This window comes from Varanus komodoensis, unplaced genomic scaffold (genome assembly GCF_004798865.1).
Source record: "Varanus komodoensis strain SLA01 unplaced genomic scaffold, ASM479886v1 scaffold16, whole genome shotgun sequence".
In the NCBI taxonomy this organism is placed as follows: domain Eukaryota; kingdom Metazoa; phylum Chordata; class Lepidosauria; order Squamata; family Varanidae; genus Varanus; species Varanus komodoensis.
Window position 1 is genome coordinate 15,303,716 of NW_025335468.1, and position 24,415 is coordinate 15,328,130.

At 38.4% G+C, this 24,415-nt stretch overlaps 1 protein-coding gene and 1 non-coding gene across 2 annotated transcripts in view; both read left to right on the plus strand.

The window, feature by feature from the left end:
• The window catches only part of IPO7 (importin 7), a 51,499-nt gene that overhangs the window by 23,725 nt on the left and 3,359 nt on the right, over positions 1 to 24,415 (plus strand). Inside the window, exons 6-23 of the mRNA XM_044425532.1 lie at positions 1,751 to 1,840; positions 2,117 to 2,211; positions 2,319 to 2,403; positions 3,750 to 3,884; positions 4,562 to 4,661; positions 7,833 to 7,909; positions 8,738 to 8,854; positions 10,286 to 10,375; positions 11,626 to 11,791; positions 13,404 to 13,564; positions 15,405 to 15,533; positions 19,424 to 19,490; positions 19,592 to 19,717; positions 19,858 to 19,955; positions 21,582 to 21,677; positions 22,539 to 22,759; positions 23,026 to 23,231; positions 24,150 to 24,356. Of these exons, the coding sequence (XP_044281467.1) occupies positions 1,751 to 1,840; positions 2,117 to 2,211; positions 2,319 to 2,403; positions 3,750 to 3,884; positions 4,562 to 4,661; positions 7,833 to 7,909; positions 8,738 to 8,854; positions 10,286 to 10,375; positions 11,626 to 11,791; positions 13,404 to 13,564; positions 15,405 to 15,533; positions 19,424 to 19,490; positions 19,592 to 19,717; positions 19,858 to 19,955; positions 21,582 to 21,677; positions 22,539 to 22,759; positions 23,026 to 23,231; positions 24,150 to 24,356 (2,266 nt within the window). The remainder of the gene's footprint in view (positions 1 to 1,750; positions 1,841 to 2,116; positions 2,212 to 2,318; positions 2,404 to 3,749; positions 3,885 to 4,561; positions 4,662 to 7,832; positions 7,910 to 8,737; positions 8,855 to 10,285; positions 10,376 to 11,625; positions 11,792 to 13,403; positions 13,565 to 15,404; positions 15,534 to 19,423; positions 19,491 to 19,591; positions 19,718 to 19,857; positions 19,956 to 21,581; positions 21,678 to 22,538; positions 22,760 to 23,025; positions 23,232 to 24,149; positions 24,357 to 24,415) is intronic.
• On the plus strand, positions 20,801 to 20,981 carry LOC123021419. Its single transcript, XR_006414310.1, has one exon. It is a non-coding gene; the product is annotated as a small nucleolar RNA SNORA23 (small nucleolar RNA).

Here is a 24,415-nt window from a genome sequence, read left to right on the forward strand (position 1 = left end):
GAAAGGTTTGGCCTGTATTCAGCCTAATCTGTCCAAAGACAAACACAGCCTACTTCATTTGTCTAGCAGGAAAAATATGTTGATATCCTTGAGGGACTTTCAGATTTCAAATATCACATTAGAAGTTTTTCTTATTGAAACCCTAGATTGGATTCATGGAACACAATAAGCCATGGTAGGTTGCAAACCTTGTTAGTGGCTTGCCATGACATGCAAGCTTAGCACAGATGATTCGGAGTGATTAGATTTGCACAAACAAGTCATCCTTTCAAACCCATGCCTTGAGGTAGGGTAATTAAGGTTTTATTTTTATTTTTTTTATTTTATTAAAACATTTCTATGCCGCCCCTTGGGGCGGCTCACAACACAATAAAATACAATAAAATACAAAAATAACAATATAAAATTAACAATAATAAATAACAATATAAAAGAAGTCGCCCTGGCCAGATAAATAAGCAGATATTGTTAACAATTAAAATGACACTTAAATAAAAAGGTCTTCACCTGGCGCCGAAAAACAAATAACAACGGCGCCAGGCGGACCTCTCTGGGGAGCGCATTCCATAGATTGGGCGCCACCGCAGAGAAAGCCCTCCTCCGAGTACCTACCCTCCTAATTTCTTTCACGGAGGGTTCCCGGAGAAGGGCCTCTCCCGCAGATCTCAAGGGGCGGCCGGGCATATATGGATGTAAGCGCTCCTTCAGGTAACCAGGACCCAAGCCGTTTAGGGCTTTATAGGTCATCACCAACACCTTGAATTGGGCCCGGACGTCAATGGGAAGCCAGTGAAGCTGACGGAGGACTGGAGTCATGTGAACATAACGCCCCGTCCCTGTCAGCAGCCTGGCAGCTCTGTTTTGAACCAATTGAAGTATCCAGACCATCTTCAAGGGTAGCCCCACATAAAGCGCGTTACAGAAGTCAAGGTGGGAAGTCACCAGCACGTGTGTCACCGTTACCAGGCAGTCATACTCCAGGTAGGGGCGCAGCTGATGGATCAGCCGAAGCTGAAGGAAAGCGCTCCTTGCCACTGCTGTCACCTGAGCTTCCAATGAAAGCTCTGGGTCGAGGAGCACTCCCAAGCTGCCAAGGTTAGCATGTCCACAGGGTAGCATGTCATTACTTCCAAGCCTGGGTATGTGACTTGCACAAGCAGCTACAGAGCCACTTAATAAAGTGGTGAAAAAGCCTGTGCCACTCTTCATGAACTCACCAGTGTTGCCTCACTCCCTCCCTCACAATGCCAAAGTGGCAGTTGAGAAGACCATCACTCATTTACTATCTTTTTATTTTACTTTTTCACTGCTACAGGAATGTATAAATGGGGTGTGTATGGGAGGGGGTATTTCCTTTCCCTGTGTTTGCATGTTCATAAAAGCATAGGCTTCTGCTTTGCTCCGTGTAGTCTCTTGCCATGTCAATTTCCTTGTATGTTACAGCTGACAACGGGAGTAGGTAATGTTCTAGAAAATTAACAAGGGGAGACTGTAGTGCAATTTAGAAGCACTGAAAGGAGGACATGTTGTATATTGAGAAAAAGCATCAAGGTAGTGGGATTAATAGATCTCATTGGCAAGGTTATCCTTCTCCATTCTAGTGCTTCTCTGAGTCCAGACAAAATCCACAAATATGAAGATATTTGAAGATGAAATGTTGAAGATAGTCAGATGTATCTGCAATTTTAGTTTTAAATCTGCTTAATTTGTAATCACTGCTTGCTTTAGTTGTTTGTTTTATTTTTAACAGTACACCTTACCATTGGAGTTGATAAATCAGCAAAACCTAACAGAATGGATAATAATTCTGAAGAAAGTGGTGGACCGAGATGTACCAGCTGTAAGTGCTTGTTCCATATTGGCTATCCTTGTGCATAAATTAATTGGCCTTTTTATATGTGCACAGAAATGTCTTGATGTTTATCACCCGAGGAGATACAGATTAGGCATTATTTGAGGACATCATTCTTTTATTAGTCTCTAAGCATGATATATTCCCTTGTTTCCTTATAGTTGCAGTGTATTAGTGATGATCTTGTTCCTCTGACCATAATGGTTTTTGCATTAAGACTCAAGTTAAATAGTTTTACCTTGAATTTATTACTGATTTTTAAAGGAAACTCTTCAAGTTGATGAAGATGATAGACCCGAATTACCCTGGTGGAAGTGTAAGAAGTGGGCATTGCATATCTTGGCTAGACTTTTTGAAAGGTAATGGCTTTTCTCAAGATCTGCTTTATTTATTTTTAAATGTAACTTTTGTATCGTATGCATAATATATTGCAGAATTATGTTGGACTTTTCACTAATAATAACAGGTATGGAAGTCCTGGTAACGTTTCCAAGGAGTACAATGAATTTGCTGAAGTTTTCTTAAAGGCGTTTGCTGTTGATGTACAGCAGGTAGGAAATGCTTCTTCATATCACAAGCTTAACTGGGGCATAGTTGTGGTTCACTATAGTTTTTTCTTTTGTGAAAGAGCAAAGATCATACTGAGCTTAGGTTAAAAACACACTTGAAATAAAAGTTCTTATGTCTTTGTCAAATACAAACCACTGCTGCTTAGAATACTACTTGTTCCTCTACTCTTGGTATTCAGCAAAGTTTATTTAGGGTTATTAAGGAGATCCTTTAATTGAGATGTAGCTATTGAATCAAATCTGAATGGCCTGATAACAAATGTCTAGCATTCCAAATAATTCCAAGTAATCCCATCTAAAATCACCGTCTTCTCCCCACAATTTGTTTCCCTTTGTCTTCTCCAAATCACTTTGTTCTAAATCACTTTGTTATAGGTAGCTTCCTTAAGAACCTAAGATGAGTTATGCTGGATCTGACCATTGTCCCGTCTAGTCCACATGTTGGCCCATTCTTTTCACACAGTGGCAAACCAACTGCCCGTGGACCACATAAGCAGATTATGAGTGCAGCAGCTCCCTCCCATCCTGGTTCCTCTGCAGCTGATGTACATGGACACACTTCCTTATACACTGTAGTTCTGTCTAACTAGGCACTGGGGCAGGGAACCTCTTGGTTTGAGGGCTGAATTAAATTTAGGAGAACCTCTTGCGGGAAGTATGTTCTAATAGTGAGGTTGAGGTCAAATATCAAAAAATACCATCATAAGCTTAAAATTCTTACTGTCATTAGTTAGGAAAAGTATTTCAACCTTTCAGAATGGGGGAAAAACTTTACAAAAGGAAGGGAAACTGGCAAAAATTATTGAAAGAAAGTGGGAAATGGTCAGGCTATCCAGGAATCCCTAAGATGGCCAGATTTGGCTCCTGTCCCTATCCCTAATTTGCACTGACAGGCAGTGGCCCTCTAGGGTTCTGGTGCCAGGGATTGAATCTGGGATTTATTGCATGCAGAGCAGGTGTTCTGCTGCTTAGCTACTGTCCTTTCCTACAGGGAACACAGTTAGCATAAATATAGTCTGGGTGCTTCCAGAGAATGAGTTTTAAAATGCACCTAACATTTGCAAAACATGAGGGAGATGTGCTGATCACTGTAGCTTAAATAGACTAGAAGACTAGATACAAGTGGCACGCTCTAGAAGTGGCACATACTCATTTCATGTGTTCTTCCCATGCTGTTAGGACTTTTTCTCCGCTTATCAGCTAGTGCTCCAGTTCTAAACTGGTTGTGTGGAGAGCTGTCACTGGAAAGTAGCCCAGGATTAGCTTTAGATATTTATTTTCCAGATGTTTAAAATTCAGAAACAGCTAATTAGGGTTTGTTTTCTTAGGTTTTGCTGAAGGTTTTATATCAGTATAAAGAAAAGCAGTACATGGCTCCTAGAGTTCTGCAGCAGACTTTGAATTACATCAATCAGGGGGTATCACATGCTGTTACTTGGAAGAATCTGAAACCCCATATCCAGGTAAGTCTTCTTTGCTAGGAATGGTGCATATACAGCTAAATGAGAGGTTAGTGTTTTTAAGAGACTTTTTAGAGTTCTGATGCTGCATATTTTCAGGGGGAACTTCAGTCATTCACTTGGTAATATTGAGAAAATGCTCAATAAACTATCACAGCTACATGCTTTGGAGATTAGCAGCAGCAGTTAGGCGAAATGCAGTACCCTAGGGAAATTGGGTTTTTTCCCCCATTTCAGGTATACATGTGAATTTTGCAAATTTGGATGCTTTTAAAATGTGTTCCTTGGCAGTAAAGTAGTTCCTTATGTTATTTTTGTTTCATTATAAATATTCCTTAAATACTTCAAAATGCTTTGTCTGTGTCTATATTAAAGTTGTATGAATCATGCAGAAATCGAACATGATTAAAGAAAGCTTATCCTGGAAGTAATACAGTTGACTTGCTATATGAAGTACTGGGCCTCTAAATTATTTTCCATGATGTTAATATACCAGACAGACACACAACAAAATGCACAGTCTTTTTTAGCCTACATTGTATTTTACTATAACTTTGCATTTTACTGTTGACTTTTTAAAGGTTGTTTTGTTTTTAGATTGTTAGCTGCCCTGAGAACTTTTCAACACAGAGCCACTTATGAATGCAGCAAGTAAATAAAACAATATATATTATTTTCAGGAGATTATCCAAGATGTTATCTTCCCATTGATGTGCTACACAGACGCTGATGAAGAGCTGTGGCAGGAAGATCCTTATGAATATATACGTATGAAATTTGGTAAGTAGTTCAAATATAAATATATGCACAGAAAGTTTGTTCAACTGTTTGTTCAACTAGAGAGTATAATGAGAAAATATTGGATATGTTAGAGTCAGGTTGACCTCACTCTTCCTATACCTGTTTTGATTTAACCAGAAGATTGTACTTCTGTTAGTGGTTTTGCATATTTATGAAATAGCCCAGTTCACTGACAGATGATTGGGTTGTCTTCCTGTTCCTTCCTCCTTGGTTCTCTGGTACATATCCCAGGTACCATATCTTTGCTCCTGCAATTGTGTTTTTCCCTAACATACCTGATTGTATTATTACTAATGGCCTCTTCAAAGTGCCCAAGTGGCACATTGGAGGGACTGCTAGCAGTTCATCTGAACACGATAGTATCTCATTGTAAAGGGAGTGATCTACTGGCCACTTTCTTTTTATGAGTAAAGTTTACTTGCAGCTCTGGTTTCTCTTGACAGCTTGCTTTTTGACAGCTGTCAAGGGAAAGTACAGTGAAAAATAAAGCTCCTTGGAAACCTCCCTGGATCAATGCCCATGGAGGGTGCCTCTGTACTTTGACTGTAGGCATCTTCCCAGGACATAATACCCTTTCAGACTTGTGCACGTATGCATGTGTGCACTTGTGCAATTCCTGCTAAAATTAATGAAAATAGTTCAAAGATTTGTGCAAATTACTTATGCTAAAAATAATTTTTAAATATGGGCTGCCTTTGAAAACAGCCCAGAAACTTCGACTGACCCAAAACAGGGCAGCAAGATTGTTTCATGGGAACTGGCGCACAAGAACATATTACACCAGTCCTCCTCCAGCTATGCTGGCGGTCACTTGAAGCCCAGGCCTGACTGGAAGTGCTAGTACTAGCATTCAAACTCCTAAATGGATCAGGGCCAGGTTATCTGAAGGATTGCCTCCTCCCATATAGACCTACCTGGACACGGAGGTCATCTTTGGGGGTCCTTCTCTGGGAGCCCTTCCAAAGGAGCTGAGGCAGGTGGCTACCAGAAGAACCTTTTCTGTTGTGGCACCTCAGTAGTGAAATGAGCTCCCCAAAGAGGTTCACCTGGATCCCATGTTGCTTTCTTATTGGCAGCAGATGAAGACCTGTTTATTTTTGCAGTATTTTAACAGTTTAACTTTTTAACTTTGTTTTTAAGCATTGCATTTTATTCAGTACCACTGTTACACTTCTGTGCTGATTTAATTGCAATTGCTATTATAGTTTTGTTGTTAATGTTTGTCTTTTTAAACATTTGCTTTATTTTAACACTTTTTAACCTGCCCAGAGAGCTTTGGCTATTGGGCAGTATAAAAATGATACAATAAACAAATAAAGGATTTAAAAGGGGTCTGACAAACCAGTAAGAGCCCCTCCATAGTGCTGCTTGGGTACTTTGGCAGGGGTATCAAATCAGGGACTGCAAAAAACTAGATCCAGGAAAAAAAGGTAGATGATAAAAAAATGCCACAGGAAATACAAAAAGGCTTGCAGCTATGGGAGTGTGGAGTTCTGCTACTTGGACATTGATGGGGTGGCTGGCACTAGCTTGGGCTAGCTTGGCAAAACTGGTAAGGGGCTTTTGCTGTTCTTTCCTAGTAGCTCAGTACCTAATTCGCACAAACCACAATGGGAAACCATTGTCAGGGTGGCTTGTTGCCCCTGAACATGTCACCCCAGGAGAATTCATCTTTTTGACAACACAACAACCCACCTTGGCTTGTGACCCATGAAAAGTTGACATGTTTGTGAACCCAGTCAGCATTTGCTGCAATATTCTGTACATGTAAAGCAGAACATAACTGGACAGGTCTGTCCCTCATACTTCTAAAATCACAAATATGTATCTCTACCTCTCACACTAGTTCTGGTTCATAGTCCCACACAAAGAGCAAATAGTAATTGCTCTCTCATTTTTCCTTGGAGAGCTGCCTTATGATGTACAATACAGGAACCTGGCTTGTACAAGATAAGACTGTTCCTCCATCTAGCCCAGTATTGTTTTTTCTGACTGGCAGTGGCTTTCTAGGATTTTGGACAGGAATTCTTTCTCATCACCTGTTACTAGATTCTCTGATATGAATACTGGGGATTGCTTCTGGAACCTTCTGCATACAAAGATGCTCTCTAGCACTGAACTATGTTGAAGGGCAGGGATAATCCTTGTATTTGAGCCCTAAGTCTAATCCTACCCAACACGTACGATCAGGCTCATGCAACCCAATCCTATATCCATTTATTCAAAAGAATCCCACTGTGGTCAGTGGAATTTACTGTGCAAAAGGGTAGTTAGTTCTGCAAATTTCCCAAGGTCTTTTTTTCTCAGATGAGGTACAAAGGCTTATTTCCTATGCATTTATTTTCCTTTCAGATTCCTCAAATAATACTGCTTTGTGGATATCATTGTGTGCTTTTCTCAGTGTGACAGGGAGAAAAGACCTATGCCTTAAAATTTCAATCAATATTGGGTTTGCACTGTTTACTAATGCATAGAGATTACAACAATATTTCAGAATACTTAGGGAGCGATCCTATTTCATTTTGATAAGCTTTAAATCATAACCTATGAAGAGCTGGAGGACTGTGTAGGTGATTTTCACTTTCCTGTCCTCCAACCATGAATTGCTTGCTAGGTAGGTATTTCAGAGAGGAAGAGAAAGGGACTGGAGAGGCATCAGGATAGGTTGTTATCTGGCTTCTTCAATTTCTTTCCATTTCTGTCCTGAAACACTCCTTTTACTCACTCTGTAACTTTCTCTGCCTCAGAGATCAACAGGTAGTTCTTTTCATGTCAGCTGTGTGAGGAAGCGGGTAGAGCTTTGATTCTCAGCTACAGATATCCTGTGCATCGGATGTGGTCTAGAGACCATAGGGTTGCTCCTTTGGTTTTTGAAAAGATTAATCTATTACATTCATTTGCCAATGGTTAGTATTAATTTCCTAAAAGCGTAATTGCATTGGGCATTTTGCAACATTGTGATTTTTTTACATTTCTGCATTATAAAAAAAACTGTAACTTGCATATTTTCAAAACTCTATTTAAATTCAAAGTGGAAATTTTAGGTGAATGAATACTGAAGTGTCTTTGATGTCTGAATTTGCGCTTCTTTTGCATTAGTTCTTTTATGTTTCAACAAACAAAATGTTGAGATTGTTATGTTTCTAACAGATGTATTTGAAGACTTCATTTCCCCCACAACTGCTGCACAAACATTGTTGTTCACAGCATGTGGTAAAAGGAAAGAGGTATGCTTTTTAAGCATTACTTTAAATAAAAAACAGTATTTCTTCCTGGTCTCCTGTGCAGACACTCATGCACAGCAAATAGGGAAATATTACTATTAAGTAATTAGAAGGAGGGAGGGAGTGTTCCAGTCATGACTTCAGGTTCTGGATAAGCTGCTGCCCTTAATGGCACTGTGGTCAGCCTGCAGCAGCAACCTAGCACTGTGTTGTCCATAGAGCAGAGTTTTCAGTCTTTATCTTGCCCTGTACTCACTCATATTTTCACTTGGAATACAGAGGCAGGATCAATACTGTATTCCACTTAATGCCAGCTCAGTTTCCTCTCACTCTCCTTGTGGCCTGATCTTTCCTTTAGTGCCTGCTGCCACCCAGCTGAATCACATCAGTTTCATTGGCAATAGAAGCCTGTTGGCTGTAGTGCCAGGCCTGCTAAGGCCTCAGCATTTGCCTGGTATGCCATGTGCTTGTGCCAGGAAAGATGGGGTTCAGATGTATATTTTGGATCAGTATTAAATATTAGAAAAACCAATGTGTTTCTTAGGATTATAAAGTATTTTAGTTAATAATTAGTTAATAATCATAACTTTATAAAGTTGTTTAGTTAATTAATAGTGGTTACATTATATCTTTAAGTTGAAAGCAGGCAAGCCATCTTAATAGCATCTATTCTGCAATTGAGCAGTGTGCAGTGTTCATGTATTAGAACTAAAAAAAGTAGGCAACCAATAACATTGTAGACATTTGGGAACATTCTAATCAAAATATTAGTGGAAATGTTTTACTTGTAATACTCTGATAAACTCTTGGTCTGTTATTGTCTCTGCCCAGGTTCTGCAAAAAACCATGGGTTTTTGTTATCAGATCCTCACAGAGCCGAATGCTGATCCTCGTAAAAAGGATGGAGCTTTGCATATGATTGGTTCTCTGGCTGAAATACTCCTGAAAGTAAGTTCTCATTGAGTATTCCATATACATTTCTGCCTCATTTTCACCACATAAAAAGAGATTTTGTTGTTTTGTAGCTAACAATCCTGTTAACTTGGGCAGGTGTAGCTGAATCTATTTTCATGGCAATATCTGTACTTACTTAAATGCAGTTTAAGCAAATGTTCAGCAAATTTTAGTTGTAGCCAATTGCATTATTGTTTTGTTTCTGTACCGACAGTCAGAGTTGTTTGGATAGTTGACATAGTATGAATTACTCAGTCATTTGCTATTCTTTGGGAGAGAGTTTATTTCTTGGTCAAGTGTTATGGTTGTTTCCCCACCTTACCAGTATGTAAAGAGGTCTATGGTTAAAGGAAGATCTTCATTACCCACCTAGATGAAACTTCCTACATGAAATACATTCCAGTCACTCAGTGGTTTGATGTTGAGATATTTTCTCAATACTAAGACCTCTGACCTGGACAGATAACTCAGGGAGGATGGTTTTTCAGTTTGCATTGAAGAAGCAATGAGAGACTCACATAAATATCCAGTCTGAAGTGAGACATGGCCCTACAAACTCCCCCATGTTTTGTGCCACGTGCAGATAGTTTGGAGGAACGGTCATTTCTTCACTTTGCATTAGGCATTTTAGAATTTGGGAAGGAATGAAATGTGGCTGCTGGCCAAAACCCAGCACAAAATGAGAGAAGACACCACTGCTTTTCAGTGTTGGTGAGGAGATAATGTTGCTGATAGCTGCAGAAGACAACTGGTTGCTAAGCCAAACCGAAATATGTCAAATTGGCAGATGTGAAGTACAGGCATTGTAGTATTTGACTAAGCGGTCCTTTCACATGCACATACATAAAGGGATGAGCACATATCTGCTACTTCAGAGAGGATTGCTCTTATAAAGACTGAGAGAAAGATTATTTTCAAGGACTAGTACTAGTATCTTATATGACTTTAAATGTGCATCCTTTATATAACTTGCCTCATGATATCCTTTTATATAGATAATCTATCTCTTGTCCCAGGTGTTGGCATTTGCCATTGTTCCTAAAATATGAAGAACTGACTGTAAATTTCAGTACTCATCTGCTTTCTGGCATGGTAACAGATTTCTGTAAAGTTAAGGCTGGGGAAGAGCTTTTGTATTATTTCATTATACATTGTGTAATAGTTTGAATAGTTTAAGCATTTTTATCTGATTTATTTATTTATGATAAATTTTTCTCTTTGACTTGGTAATTCAGATACTCTGATTTATCTGGGAATTGCTAGTTTTCACCAGGGTCAACTCATTTATTTTAGCTTACCATATTTTCTTTTGAAAATTACCTATGCAGAATGGAAAAATAGAAATAATTACTATCATAGAAGCTACTTGACATAACATTGTAAAACAAAAGATTTGGTCTACTAATTGTCTTAATATTCCTACAGAAAAAGATATACAAAGATCAAATGGAGTATATGTTGCAGAACCATGTGTTTCCTCTCTTCAATAGTGAGCTTGGCTACATGAGAGCACGGGTAAGTGCAAAGCTAGGCCCAGCTTCCTCTATTCTTTTCCCAGTGCCCATCCTCCCTGAAGATGTCAAGTGGAAGGGAGAACTAGCTTTACCTTGTATCTTTGTGAAACAAGCAGTGCAAAGTGGTGAAAAGAACATGGGATCTGGCAAATGGCAGCTTTTGATTGAATGTGGGATGTAGCCAGGGATCTGAGAGAAGTGACATTACATGTTTTCTAGATTTGGAGAAGGTCCTAGATAAGTTGCTGTTAGTGCTTATTTTCTAGGTCCTAAATGTCGTTAAGAGATAAAGGTGGTTAGCATGTAATGTGATTCCTGGGTTCTACAACACTATCCAGTGCTGTTAGCTAATGGGAGTGAACAAGTGCATTGCCTCCCAAGTGCTTGTAGTTTCAGCTTTCAGTTAACTCAGGAATGTCCCATTCCCGGATCGTTATTGTGATGTCTGAACTCAAAAAAGTTGGGCCATTTTGAGATTAAATAACCCAGAGTTAACCTAAATCAGTGGGTTAACTCTGGGTAGTTTAAGCTCTAAGAGGTTGCAGGTTTGGATATTTAAAACCCTGAGTTCAGATATCACAATAACAACCCAAGAGTAGATTTTCCTGGGTTGCTAATTAAAAGCAGAAGCGGTGAGCATTGCTGTACAGCTCTAACAATCCATGTTTTAAAAAGCCCACAGATTGTTGCTTAATGTGGACAAGGACTTTGTGTGACAATAATCTAGGAATACCATCTGCCAGTATCTTAGAATTCAGCACCACAGGTTTTACTGCCAATTTTCATCTAATTTTAATGATATTAACAACCTTTTCTGTAACATGCAGTGTGTGTGGAATGGTATTGATAGGATAAATATGAAGTGTCTTAAAGATAGAACTGCTGCATGGTAAATTCCCTTTTAAAAATATTAATCATGTAGTTGGTCAGGTGACTCTTCCCTGATCAAATAAAGTAGATTAAATGGCTGCACTTACATGTGCATAGCTTCTAACCTGTGTCCAGTAGCATGGTCCATAACTATTTTGCATTTAGAGTTTGCTGCTAACATCCAGTGATACCAAAAGATTAGGCTATCACTGACCAGCTTCTAAATCCTCAAACTTGCCTGTGGATATGAAAAAAAGAAAATAAAGCCTTTCAGTACAGTTAAAGAGTGTTGGTTTTGTGTTCGTTCTCTTGACAATGTTGTGTGGAATTGTGAAATATGTTTGTATTAACTGCTTGGAAATTGTTTATCATCTTCTTCAGGCTTGCTGGGTTCTTCACTATTTCTGTGAAGTGAAGTTTAAGAGTGACCAGAATCTGCAAACAGCCCTTGAACTGACCAGACGATGCCTAATTGATGATAGAGAAATGCCGGTCAAGGTGGAAGCTGCCATAGCACTGCAGGTTTTGATTAGTAATCAGGAGAGAGGTACAATTTCTTATTCTGACCTATGAAGGGAGCTTGCCTATAAGAAAGAAAGAGGTTAAATCACTGCAGTGCTTAAAACTTTGCTGTGCATTGTTATTTAACTATGGTTTGAATACTAGCTGTATGCAAAATGTGTACTGTGTGAAAGTACCCTGACTGAAATGGGATTAACTTGCTTCTAAGTAAATTCCTTTCATAATTTACAGTTTTTAAACAATACATTATTAAAAGAAAATAGTTATGTCCTCATGGTAGCTTCCTGTCTGATGGCTGGAACAAGTTGTGTTTTTGTTATATTTAACTTTTGGAAATAAGAGCAATCAAAGATGCTGTGTATGTTGTTCAGTTGCTGTTAGATATGTTTTTAAAAACATTTCTTTACTATAACTTGTAAGGTGTGAATAGATAAACATGTTATTGAGTGTAAATATTAACTGGCACATTGACACAGTAGTTGTTTTTCAATCTTACTAGGGAAAAAACTGTGTTTATGTATGAGCAGCAAGGTAGAGATCCTCTTTGCTCTGACTAGGGGCATGTAACCAAATATAAAGAGGGACTTTTTCAAATCAGTGTATAAAATTTCCATAGTTTATCAGCTCTCTGGATCAAAGTCACTCACCTGAAAACCCGAACCGTCCACCAACAGGACTTCTGTCTTACCTGGATTGAGGCTCAGTGTATAACACTTTTCCATTCCTGTCTCAAAAACTGCAATTTTTTTCTCTCAGCCAACTGACCTTTCACTTTTACTACAGAATCTGTGTGCAATATTTGTGACTGATCTTCAGCCTTGCTGGTTAAGATGTTTGTGCGCCCTCCATGATTATTACAACAGCTCATATTTTCAACAGTAGCATTTATGCAGTTAATAGTGCTGCAGATATTAAAAACTGCAGTGATAATTTTAGTTCAGTACTTTGTGTAGATGTACATGTGACCAGGTTATTTGAAACAGGTAGTGGGGGACTGCACAGTTCAAAATAAGAAAACAAGTATTAATGGTTTGAACAAAGCCTGGAGAACATAATAGTATGCATATGTGGCAGCTAGTAACAGCAGACCTTTATTGTTCCTTATCCACCTCCAGTCATCAAAAGGAATTTGCTATGTAAGATAAACATACCTGTATATATTGCTATTGTCTACAGAACTTTACAGGAGAAAGTGGAGGAAGAAGGGACAAACTGAGATGCCATGAAAAAGTGGATTTATGTTTTAGTCTGAAGGAGCATTTTGAATAGTGTTCTTGCAGATCTGAAACATTTTACTGCCAGGAATGGTATGCTCCTAAGGTTCCTGAAGACAGTGTTTGGGTGGGGAATGGTCCAGGCGTAGTTACTATTTTTCAGAGCCAGTAAAAGGGTCCAAAAAATGCCAGAACAGGCAGAAAAAGCATAAGGGAACAGAGTCTAACTAGTATATGTTATAAAAAGATTGTTGATCATATTCAAAGTAAATCAGTACCAAGAAACTAAGTACTAAGAAACCAAGTGCTATTTGAAAGGGTCTTTTTCCAAAGAAAGACACCATAAATAAATGCTTAAAAAACTCAATAGTTTTAATAAGTTACTTTTTAAAAGTGATTTGTCTCTTCTTGCTTGTTTTACAGCTAAGGAATTTATTACTCCATTCATTAGACCTGTAATGCAAGCTCTTCTTCATATTATTAGAGAGACTGAAAATGATGATCTTACTAATGTGATTCAGAAAATGATATGTGAATATAGTGAAGAGGTTACTCCTATAGCAGTAGAGATGACCCAGCATTTGGTAAGTCAGTCATTTTTTTAGCTTGCTTGTTATTGTATACCAGCTGCTTTTGTAATACTCTGCCCACATCCTCCTGTTAGCTGTTAACTACCCTGTGACCTGCTTAGTTTTCTATGAAAGACAGTGCTGACAGCACACAATGAGGAAAAATCCTTCTGTTTTAAACCACAGCAGATAAGATGTATATATTTTTGGAAAAATATTTTTAGTTTGATCAAAGAATAATATGGATCTCTCTTAAAGAATTGTTTAATTTCTACCTTTTCTGTTTTTTTAATTTACAAAGTACTTTTACATTCTTGAAACACCTCAAGCTTTCTAGTGGATTTTTACAAGTGCAAGTGACTTTACCCAAGACTACACTCATAATTCCTGGTCAGCTTTGAACTTGAACCCAGATCAACTTTTTAATCTACTGGTCCATCCCTACCCTGATAATCTCTTTGCATATCATCCTGAAAATTTGCTCAGCTTTTTTTACTCCATGATTGTTTAGTCTGTAATTATGCTTTCTGATTGCTTATATCACTTGTATGCCACCCCATAGCCTGAGGGCTCTCTGGACAGCTCACAAAGGCAACAATCAATGGCATTTAGGATAAAGTTATAACAAAATTTACAACAGTAAATACAGAAACATCATAAAAACCAAAATATCAATGGAAATAAGAGAACAAATGCAGATGACAATAAAAGCAAGCAGTGAGAAAGACATAATAAATTATACTAAAAATGGGTAAAAATGTCTTCACCTGGCTACAAAAACTGAGTAGTGAGGGTGCCAATTGTGTATCCTTAGGAAGAGCATTCCAGAGTTGAGGCATGAAAGCAGAGAAAACCCTTTCTTTGCCATTTCCCCTCTTATTCTGTTTGGGGGCGGGCATCCATAGAAAATCTTAAGGGTCTGGTGGGGATGTACAAAGACAGGCATTCCTTCAGATATCCCTGTTCCAAGCCATTTAGCCATGATGTGCTCTCTAGGACTGGTCCTCATTAGTAGCCATGCTCCTGTGTTTTGAATTAGGTGAAGTGCCTGGACTGATATCAAAGGCAGTCCCATTTAAAGCACATTACAGTAAGCCAGCCAAGCCACTGGTTTAGAAAAGTCATTGCCTCACCTGGATTAGATGAGAAAGAAAGTTAGACCTTAGTGTCATCAGCATATTGATGACACTTCAGCCCAAGCCTCGCCCAGAGGTTTCATGAATGGGGGACACATGGAGCCCTGCAGAACTCCATTTGCAAAGGAACAATCCCTTAGCTCCACCAACTGGAGACTATTGACTAGATAGGCCACTGAGGCCAATCACAGAGTGGTTCCCCCAACTCCCACCCTGGTCATCCTCTCCAGAATATTATGGTTGATGGTATTGAAAGCCTCTGAGAGGTCCAGGAGAATCAACAGGGATACTCTCCCCCATCTCTCTTCCAGCAAAGGTCTTCCCACAGGGTGACAAAAGTAATTTCTGTACCAAAACTGGGACTGAAGCCCGATTGAAATTGATCCAGATAAACTGTTTCCTTCAAGAGTGCTTGGAGCTGCCCAGCCATGATTCATTCAAGCACCTTGCTCAGGAAGGGACTGTTCACTATAGGTTGATAGTTACTTATGCTTTTGGATCCAGGTGTGGCTTTTCTATAAGTGGTGTAACAGCCACTATTTTTAGAGGGACAGGCACCACCCCTCAAGGAGGCATTCATTTTGTCCTGGATTCAGGGATGAGTCCCCTCCACAGATTCTCATTTAGCCAAGATAGTCACTGGTCAAGTGAGCAGGTCATCAGACGGACTTGACTCTGATTGGCTCTCTCAACAGAAATTTTATTCTTCCTATTTGCAGGCAATGACTTTTAACCAGGTGATTCAGACAGGACCAGATGAAGAAGGCAGTGATGATAAAGCAGTAACTGCAATGGGTATCTTGAATACCATTGATACACTCCTCAGTGTAGTTGAAGATCACAAAGAGGTAAGGATTATGTTTTGTTCACAGTTAAGTCACAGGTAGCTTATGATAGGATGCCAACATCAGTGCTTAGCTTTAAAAAAAGTTTTTGAAAAGAATCCAATGATTCCTGTATGTTGTGAGGAAGCATTGTGGTGGGTTATCTTCCCTCACCCTCCAGGAAAGCAAAGACTGTTTACCTTGGTGTCAGCTGCTGTAGCTTTTCCCTCCCATTCATTTGCTGCTGTTCCCACAAATTCTTTAGACCTCATTCTCATTTTATTCCTTTATACTAAGGCTACTTCCTTTGACTTTGTTCAGATCCTCTCAGGTTTCTTTCAGGAGCTACTTTTCTGTTCATTCTTAAAAACAAAGCAAAAGCTTACTCTTTTCTCCTTCCTTTTATCCTCAGTGATTGTGCTCATCTGTGGCCTAGATTTTGGACAATTTGAGCAATTAAATAACTGCAGCAGATAATTTTAATGTGAAAAAGAAATTTCATAAGTTTTGTCTTAATGTAGTTCTGCTCCTAGCAGTGAAGGGCCAAGAAGTTTTATGAATATTGAAGTTTCTTCCCCATACAAGTAAAAGAATGGTTTGTAGTTCTTTCCTTGGTTCTGAAATTTCATAGGAATGTAAGAAAAGCAGAACTAGCTATCTAGTATAGCATCCTGTTTTCAGCAATTACCAAATGATGCATGCTCCTAAGAAGTGTATAATCATGGTATGAAGGCAGAAGCCTTCTGCTGCTGTGATGTTTCAGCTTCTGGTATTCAGGAAGTATGGTACCTCTGAAAATTAGGGTTCACTTTGGCCATGCTACTGAATAACTTTTGATAAAATCTATCATCTCTGAATCCTCAGTGGCCTGCTGAGCATTTGCAGGGCATTCTACTGGTAACATTGCTCACATCCACTTTGACATGGGTGCCATTGAGCCAATTTGCATGACACAGCCATTTGTGTTGCACTGGTTGTGGTATGTTTGGCCACCATTTTGAATATACAATACACACACCTCAAATCAGAGTATTAAGGGGTTGGACCCTGTCATGTAAATCTGGTCATCATGGATAATTCAAGAGTTAAACCCTCATGTAACCCCATTGCTAATTAAGGTTTGTGCAAGGGTTGTTCACAATAGTCTTGTTGTGAACGACAGGGTGCATATTGTGGTGGCCGCACACATCCAGCATGCCTGGCTGCTCATAAACCACAATTGCCTGACCATTTTGTGTGAAACAGGTGTCAGAAGTAGTCCCACTTGTTAGTAGGGATCTGTACTGGCAGCTCCTTTCATTTTTTGCATCCTGACTGTATGGTCTAGATCCATGGAGAAGTGGGATCTATGTGTTCCCAAGTGGCTTATTAAATTTGTGAAGTGTTGACCTTTTCAATCCCTAAATAGCCTTAGATCAGCCTTCTCCCCAGTGAGTATGCCCAAGCAGTTTGTTTCATGTCAGAGGAGGTTCTCCAAATTTTCCTGCCATTAGAGATCTAGCAGATAGACACTGTGGACAGGGCCCTATTGTAAAGCCCCATGCTGTTCTAGCATGTAAGCTGCCCAGAAAATCTTCGGGTTATGCGGTGGCATAGAAGTGGAATGAAATAAATCAAAGGAAAGATGTGTCTGGTCCTGTCACTTTCTTTTCGGTGAGCAACAAAGATTGTTTTATTGAATCTAGAAGCTTTCCCAAGATTTTGTTCTTAAGGATTTGTTTGCTGCTGTTTTTTCCCCTCAATTTTGCTGGTATGTATGTTCATTGATTTGTGATTTTATTTTTTATGATGATTTATTGATTGAAGTTGCTTCTGAATATCAATTGTGGGGAAATATCAGTGAAACTGCACTATTGTGCTCATTTCCTGCTTGTTGGCTTCTCAGAGGAATCTGTTCATTGTGAAAAACCAGATGCTCAGTTCAGACCTTTGGTCTGTTCCAGCAGGGGTCTTCTTACGTTTTTGAATATACCTACAAAAATGGTTTAAATACATTTGTCCAATGCTTAAAAAAATTTCCTGAGCTGGTGACATTGCTACTTCTGTGGCCTTGAATTTTAGAATATGATTTAGGCATTGTGTGAAAAAGCACTTTGTGTTTGATGTACTGTCAGTCAGTTCCTTTGGGTGATGTTACTTTGTAGTATTGTATGTGAAAGAAAATTTTATCCACTTTCTCCATAATGTTATAATTTTATAATATTAGTACATTTCTGTACTGCCCATGGCTGAAGCTCTTTGGGTGTTAACAGCATCTAAGTCACCCATTCAGATTTCATCCAGTCTCAACCCTGCTTAGCTTCCAAGATTAGGCAGGATCAGATACTTCTGTATGGAAGCTGTATATTCATCTTAGTTTTTCTATAAAATAAAAGGTCTCCATAAAGGTTTTTCATTTTCCTTCAGCACTATGGTGTGAATGAATGTATGACTTTATTTCAATCATAGACTAGTAGAATAAAACACAAGAATATTAAATCAGTGTAAAAATGCATTAAAACATGAGACCAGTAAAAAGAAGTCATTAAAATAACTTAAAATACCATAAAATCAGTAGATACACTAAAATTTAAAGTTTACATTAAATTGTTACAATTCACTGATACCCTAGTCTCACTTTGTATAGGTCTATAGGTCTATGACAGCTGTACAAAAGTTTGCCTGTGTATGCTTGCATATTTTGTTTTGGTGATAGACCAGCACAATGAAGAGCCATATAAAATACAATAAAATATATAAAACATTAACAAGTGTAAAATAGGAGATAGAAGTATCCAAACCCATTAAAAATTAAAAACCCAGAAGTATTATTTTAACATCACCTTCTGACACGCAATAGCAGCTGCACAAAAACTAGTCACTCTTGCTGTGAGTAGGGGGCACCAATCTGATAAAAGATATGTTAGGTAAAATAAGTCAGATCTACCAGGTATTTTCTGTAATAAAGGAATGATAAAATTGGAGATCATGATAAAAGGTTCAATGGAAGAAGGCATGTCCAAATGTCTTCACTCCTCCCAAGCTCCCAGGGACATAAACGTGCATGGTAGGGAACCCCTTTGAATTTTCCTTCCATGAATGCAAATGGTAGAACATTAAATCTGGTAGTGTAAATGCCTTCCTAATTTTAGGAACAGATAGATTCACCAAATAATATGCAGGCAGAAGTACTCTCCATTGCCTCTAATCTATCCCTACTAATTAGCATAAACATATTGGAATCTTGTGGCCTCTCTTCATGTTCCACCTAATTTGAAAAGTTTTAGCTAAAGGCTGAAGACTTTGGGAGTGACCCATGATCTGATGTGGTCAGCTATTCTGACAATAGAACACCAGTTGGGCTGCTTTAGAGCAGTGAGCTATTTGCTATGGTTCTCTTGTGGCAGTGTAGCATATATCCTTAGTTATTATTAATTTCATTTTTATACCACCCAATAGCCAAAGCTTTCTGGGCAGTTAACAAAGTTAAAAACACAACAAAAAGACATGAAATGATAAGATAATAAAAACCAATTACAGTTGGCCAACTGTAGTTTGTGTGTTGTTGCCTAATGAGGTTATTGCACAGATGTGAAATAGCTTCTGAAAAATAGCTGTGACCTTAATCTTTAAGATTGTGAAGTAAATTCTGTGTGCACAGAAGAGCTTCTGACTCGTTTTGGAAGCAGTTTTTCGTGGTGCTTCGTGGTCTTTAAAACATGGAGGAACTTCTGAAGCAGCTTTTCTGTCATATAACCAGCAAAGTGAAGCAGAAAAGCAAAATATCTGAAACTATGCAAAACACTTCCATGAAGGGAGGTTTTGGGTCATGTTCTACATATTTCTGCTTTTACAAATAGATCCTCCATTTTAAAACTGGTCTTGAAACCATTTTAAAGCTTATTTTGTCTTTCATTTAAACTATTCATCTCCAGATTACCCAGCAGTTGGAAGGCATCTGTTTGCAAGTAATTGGAACAGTTTTACAACAGCATGTTTTAGGTAAGTTTTTTTTCTTCTTTTTAAAAAAAATGGTATAAATCTGCATGAGAAGCTGCATGAATTGATCAAACCAAGCTTAATGACATCTTGCTCTTTTCCAGAATTTTATGAGGAAATCTTCTCCTTGGCTCACAGTCTGACCTGTCAGCAAGTCTCCGCACGGATGTGGCAGCTTTTGCCTCTGGTCTTTGAAGTATTTCAGCAGGATGGCTTTGATTACTTTACAGGTAAAGCTTTTTACTGTGACTGTCAAGCAGACTGTATTGCAGAACTGAAATACTGCATACCATAACAAGTTATGGCTTTTATAACGTTAAAGAAGTAAAAGCATATATAACATCTGCTCACTATTCTTTTTTAAATGTAGATATGATGCCACTGTTGCATAATTATGTAACTGTTGATACAGACACGCTCCTGTCTGATACAAAATACCTAGAAATGATCTACAGTATGTGCAAAAAGGTATGTACTCCAATAATTTTTTAAGCATTTAACTCATCAGACAAGATTATTACATCCTGCAGAAATATTGTAAATCAACTCAGGAAAGGGAAACGTGTGCCTTCCTATTATCACATTCTTGTTTGGGAAATTGCAAGGCCCAGCAAGGCCTGTGAGGTTTTAAACTTAAAGTAAGCTCTATAATTCAAAAACAAGCAGATTATAACACTAAATGAGTTCACTGATTAGGATTGTTTGTCCCATTTGTTGTGTGGTGGTTGCTTAAAATGGTGTAGATTTAAGCAGGTAGAGAGCCAGTAAACTGTAAGCTCCTGTAATACCTTCCCATGCTGGTTTAGATACTCGTATATGGTGAAGGCAAATAGACCAGGGAGGACAATTTTGGGGCTTCTGTATGTTTTGGCCTGTAACTCTAATCCTCCCTCATCATTCGAATAGGCTAGTTAGGACTTGATAGGAGTTGTGGTCCAGAACATCTGGAAGCCTGCAAGTTGCCCATCTCCGAATTAGATTTTTTTGTGTGGTAGCAACTTACTGTATTTTCCTGTGTATAAGATGCCTCCATATATAGGACGCCCCACTTTTCTTACCAATCTCCAAGCGAGCAAGTTGCTGCTGCACGTGCGCACCCGCACCAGTCTCCTTCCCCCAGAGTGCACCTGCCTCTCCTCCCCCCCGAGCGCACATGCACCCGCCTCCCCCCTGAGCACACCCGCAAGTGGCCCCCTGTGTATAAGGCGTCCCTCCATTTTCAGGTAAATATTTTTAAGATAAAGTATCATCTTATATACAGAAAAATATGGTAACTGATTTGTACCTGCATCCCCCCCATGTGTAAAATGGCTGCAGTCACGTGTGCATAGTTTCTTATCTATGTCTAGTAGTATGGTCTATTTGCGTTTTGCATTTAGATTATATTGCTCACATACAACCTGTGGCCAAAGAGAAAATTGAGATCATAGTACTGGTCTAGTGATGTCGAAAGACAATCTTACCACTGGCCAGCCTCCAAACTCTCAGACAGACATATGGAAGAAGGGGGTAGAATAAATTTTTTAAACTGCAATTTAAATATTCCTGTTTATATTCACATTTCTGCTGATGACTGTATTGTGGGGGTATTATAAACATTAGCCTCACCACATATATGCACATTTTAGAATGTGAGGAATCCAGTTTGGAAAATCTGGTAGTGCATATTCTGTTTTGAAAGAAGCATTTAAATTGATCTCTTAAGTATATATTGACTTTCATTTCATTTGGTGATCAGGGCTATAAGAACTGATGGTTCAGTTTTGAGATGGATAGAAACAGTAGGCTGTGATTAATTTGGGAACCTGAGTAAACTGAACTGTAGAAATGTCTAAAAATATTAAGTCACATTCTTATGTTTTCACTGGCTAACCTGAACAGGAATTCAGGTTTGTAGATGTGGAATAGTTTCAGTAACATTTTCCAAGTAGTGTTTTTTTCCCTAATGTGCTTCTAAATCTAGAATAGTACACTAAATACAATCTCTCTTTACTGACAGAAGCTAGAAATGGAATCTCTTACAATTTGCATTCTTTCAGGGAAAGTAAAATAATTAAATATTTAGAATTGAAATTAAAAAAGCACATTTCTTAGGTTCTTACAGGTGTGGCAGGGGAAGATGCAGAATGTCATGCAGCAAAGTTGTTAGAGGTCATCATTCTACAATGTAAAGGTCGTGGCATTGATCAGGTAAATAAAATGATCTTTAGGCTGTCTTAAACTACATGAAACACAATTTTTTTGAAGGTGAACAGTCAATTGCCATTTTTCATGTACAATCAGAAAGTAATTTAAGACAAGTGTGTCCCACAAAGATAGTAATACTGTAACTTTAGTAGATTATTTCTGAAGCCTCTGCCTTCTTTCTATTTATTTGGAAAGTGAGTGTCAATTTTTCTTGATGAAGCAGAGCTAACTAAAAAAACCCCAAACATCTGTAATTTGAAGTTAATAATTTTGTACACTCATGGTTGTGTAATTCGTGAAGATAAAGATTTACAAATCCCGTATCTCTAAATTTCACATGCTGAATTTAACTTATTTACTGCTGTCTGGTGTAACTTGATTATACCTGCAATATCAGTAAAGCTGCCTCCTTGCAGTTGTGTACCTTTAAATATCCCAAAGCCCAGGAAGAAAGGAAGTCATAGATCTCTCCCTGGTCTTGCTCTTCCCTGCAACTGTGCAGCACACATTGTATGGTGAGGCAATGGATGAAAAAAGTGGTTGGGATAGGCTGCTTCTATTATATTAGAAAGTTTATACCAATCCTGCTTGAGCCATTACGCTCCAAATGAGTTAAAGCTGTAATTTCCATCAGCTCCCATGCTATTTTGAAGGCTGAGAGTTGTAAAACAACATATTTGGAGGACACCAGGGTGGGGAACACTAGTTGAGAAGCTATGCCTCTGGCCCTTGTGTTGATTGCAAGTTGAGCATGCTAATATTCAGTTATCAGTGGATATTGTTGCTATAAATGAGTTGTCATTTTTCAGTACTGAAATCCTATATTGAAACATTTAACTAAGATTCTTTCCCTCTTCTCTGCAGTGTATACCTTTATTTGTGGAAGCTGCTTTAGAACGATTGACCAGAGAAGTTAAAACAAGTGAATTGCGAACAATGTGCCTCCAGGTTGCCATAGCTGCTCTATATTACAATCCTCATCTTCTTCTGAACACCCTGGAAAATCTTCGCTTCCCCAATAATGTGGAGCCTGTTACCAGTCATTTCATCACACAGTGGCTCAATGATGTAGACTGTTTTTTGGGGTAAGCTTGGTGTCTCTTTAAAATTATGGCCCTGACTAATTGAACCCTTTAATGTAGAGACAAGGAATTGTGTGCACGCAATGGGTGTTTCAGTCCATCTAGCTTATTCATGCAGTATGGGTTATATTTGCTTGGAAGAAGTGAAAAATATAGTGCTGCAAGTACAGATTTACTTTGCCAGTACACTTCTCTAAAAGATGGTCTTTTGGGTTCTTTTTTCCCTGAAGTTGAAAAAATGTAATATGAAATTTCCTTTTGCATTTCAGGCTTCATGACAGAAAAATGTGTGTGCTAGGCTTGTGTGCTCTCATTGATCTGGAGCAAATACCACAGGTTTTAAATCAGGTTTCAGGTCAAATCTTGCCAGCTTTCATCCTCTTGTTTAATGGCTTGAAAAGAGCATATGCTTGCCATGCTGAACATGAAAATGATAGTGATGATGATGATGATGCAGAAGATGATGAGGAAGCAGGTAAATCACTGATGATTTTTCAAGCAACTGTTCATTGTTTTTTCATTTCTACGTAGTCCTGGTATATGATTTTCCTTCCATGTAACTTCTTGGTATAGTTTCTGTCTTCTAAGTAAGATTAAAATGATTGCAGATCTTAGCCTGTTTGCTTCCTTATTTTTCACACAGTAGGCAAGTTCACAGAATTGAACAACTACTGTGGCTTAAACTGACCTGGTTTGCATGATCAAAACAAGCCACCATGGTTTGTTTAAATAAGAGACATGTACCGGACTCTGTTATACCTCCACGACATTAGCTTGTCATGTAATCTGAACCCAAGCAGCTTGACAAATTGAAGGGGAAAACAATCCTTAAATAACCCACCCACAGGATATGGGTGGCTTGTTTTGATAAAATGAACCTGGTCAGCATTTTGTTCACTTAAGTTATATGAGTATTTCTATTTAGTGCTTCCTCTCCTACCTCATCTCCCTTTTTTATTTCTTCTTATGAGATAAACAACATCATTCTTTGTGTCAAGGTGTCTTTAGCTTCATGCCTATTCCTCAACCTTTTTCTGATTTTACTTTTTAAAAACAAAGATGAAACTTATTTCATGTGGTTGTTTCAGCTCCTTGCTTAATTTTAGTGCCTTTCATTCTCTACTTAGTTCATCTGATAACATTTATTTGTAATGCATCTATAGTGGGCTTTTGGTTTCTCATTTGCAAGCTGTATATTGCAAATGGACAAGATTTATATTGATTGCTGTCTAAAAGCATGGATTTTTTCCCAGAATTTTAAAAATTAAAAGCTAGCACTGGACAAAAAGTGGAAAAATTATTAAGAAGCACATTTATCACCATGACAAACAGAAAAAAACGATAGCCTTTCCTATCCCTGAGTAATATCTCTTGATTCTACATCTTCTTGCAGAGGAACTTGGGAGTGATGAAGATGATATTGATGAAGATGGACAAGAGTATTTAGAGATTCTGGCTAAGCAGGCTGGAGAAGATGGGGATGATGAGGACTGGGAAGAAGATGATGCTGAAGAGACAGCTCTTGAAGGATATTCAACTATTATTGATGATGAAGATAATCCTGTTGATGAATACCAGATATTTAAAGCAATTTTTCAGAGTAAGAGCAGCTGTAATTTGTAGAGCAAATCTCTATTCTTGTTTCTTTGTAGATCCCTG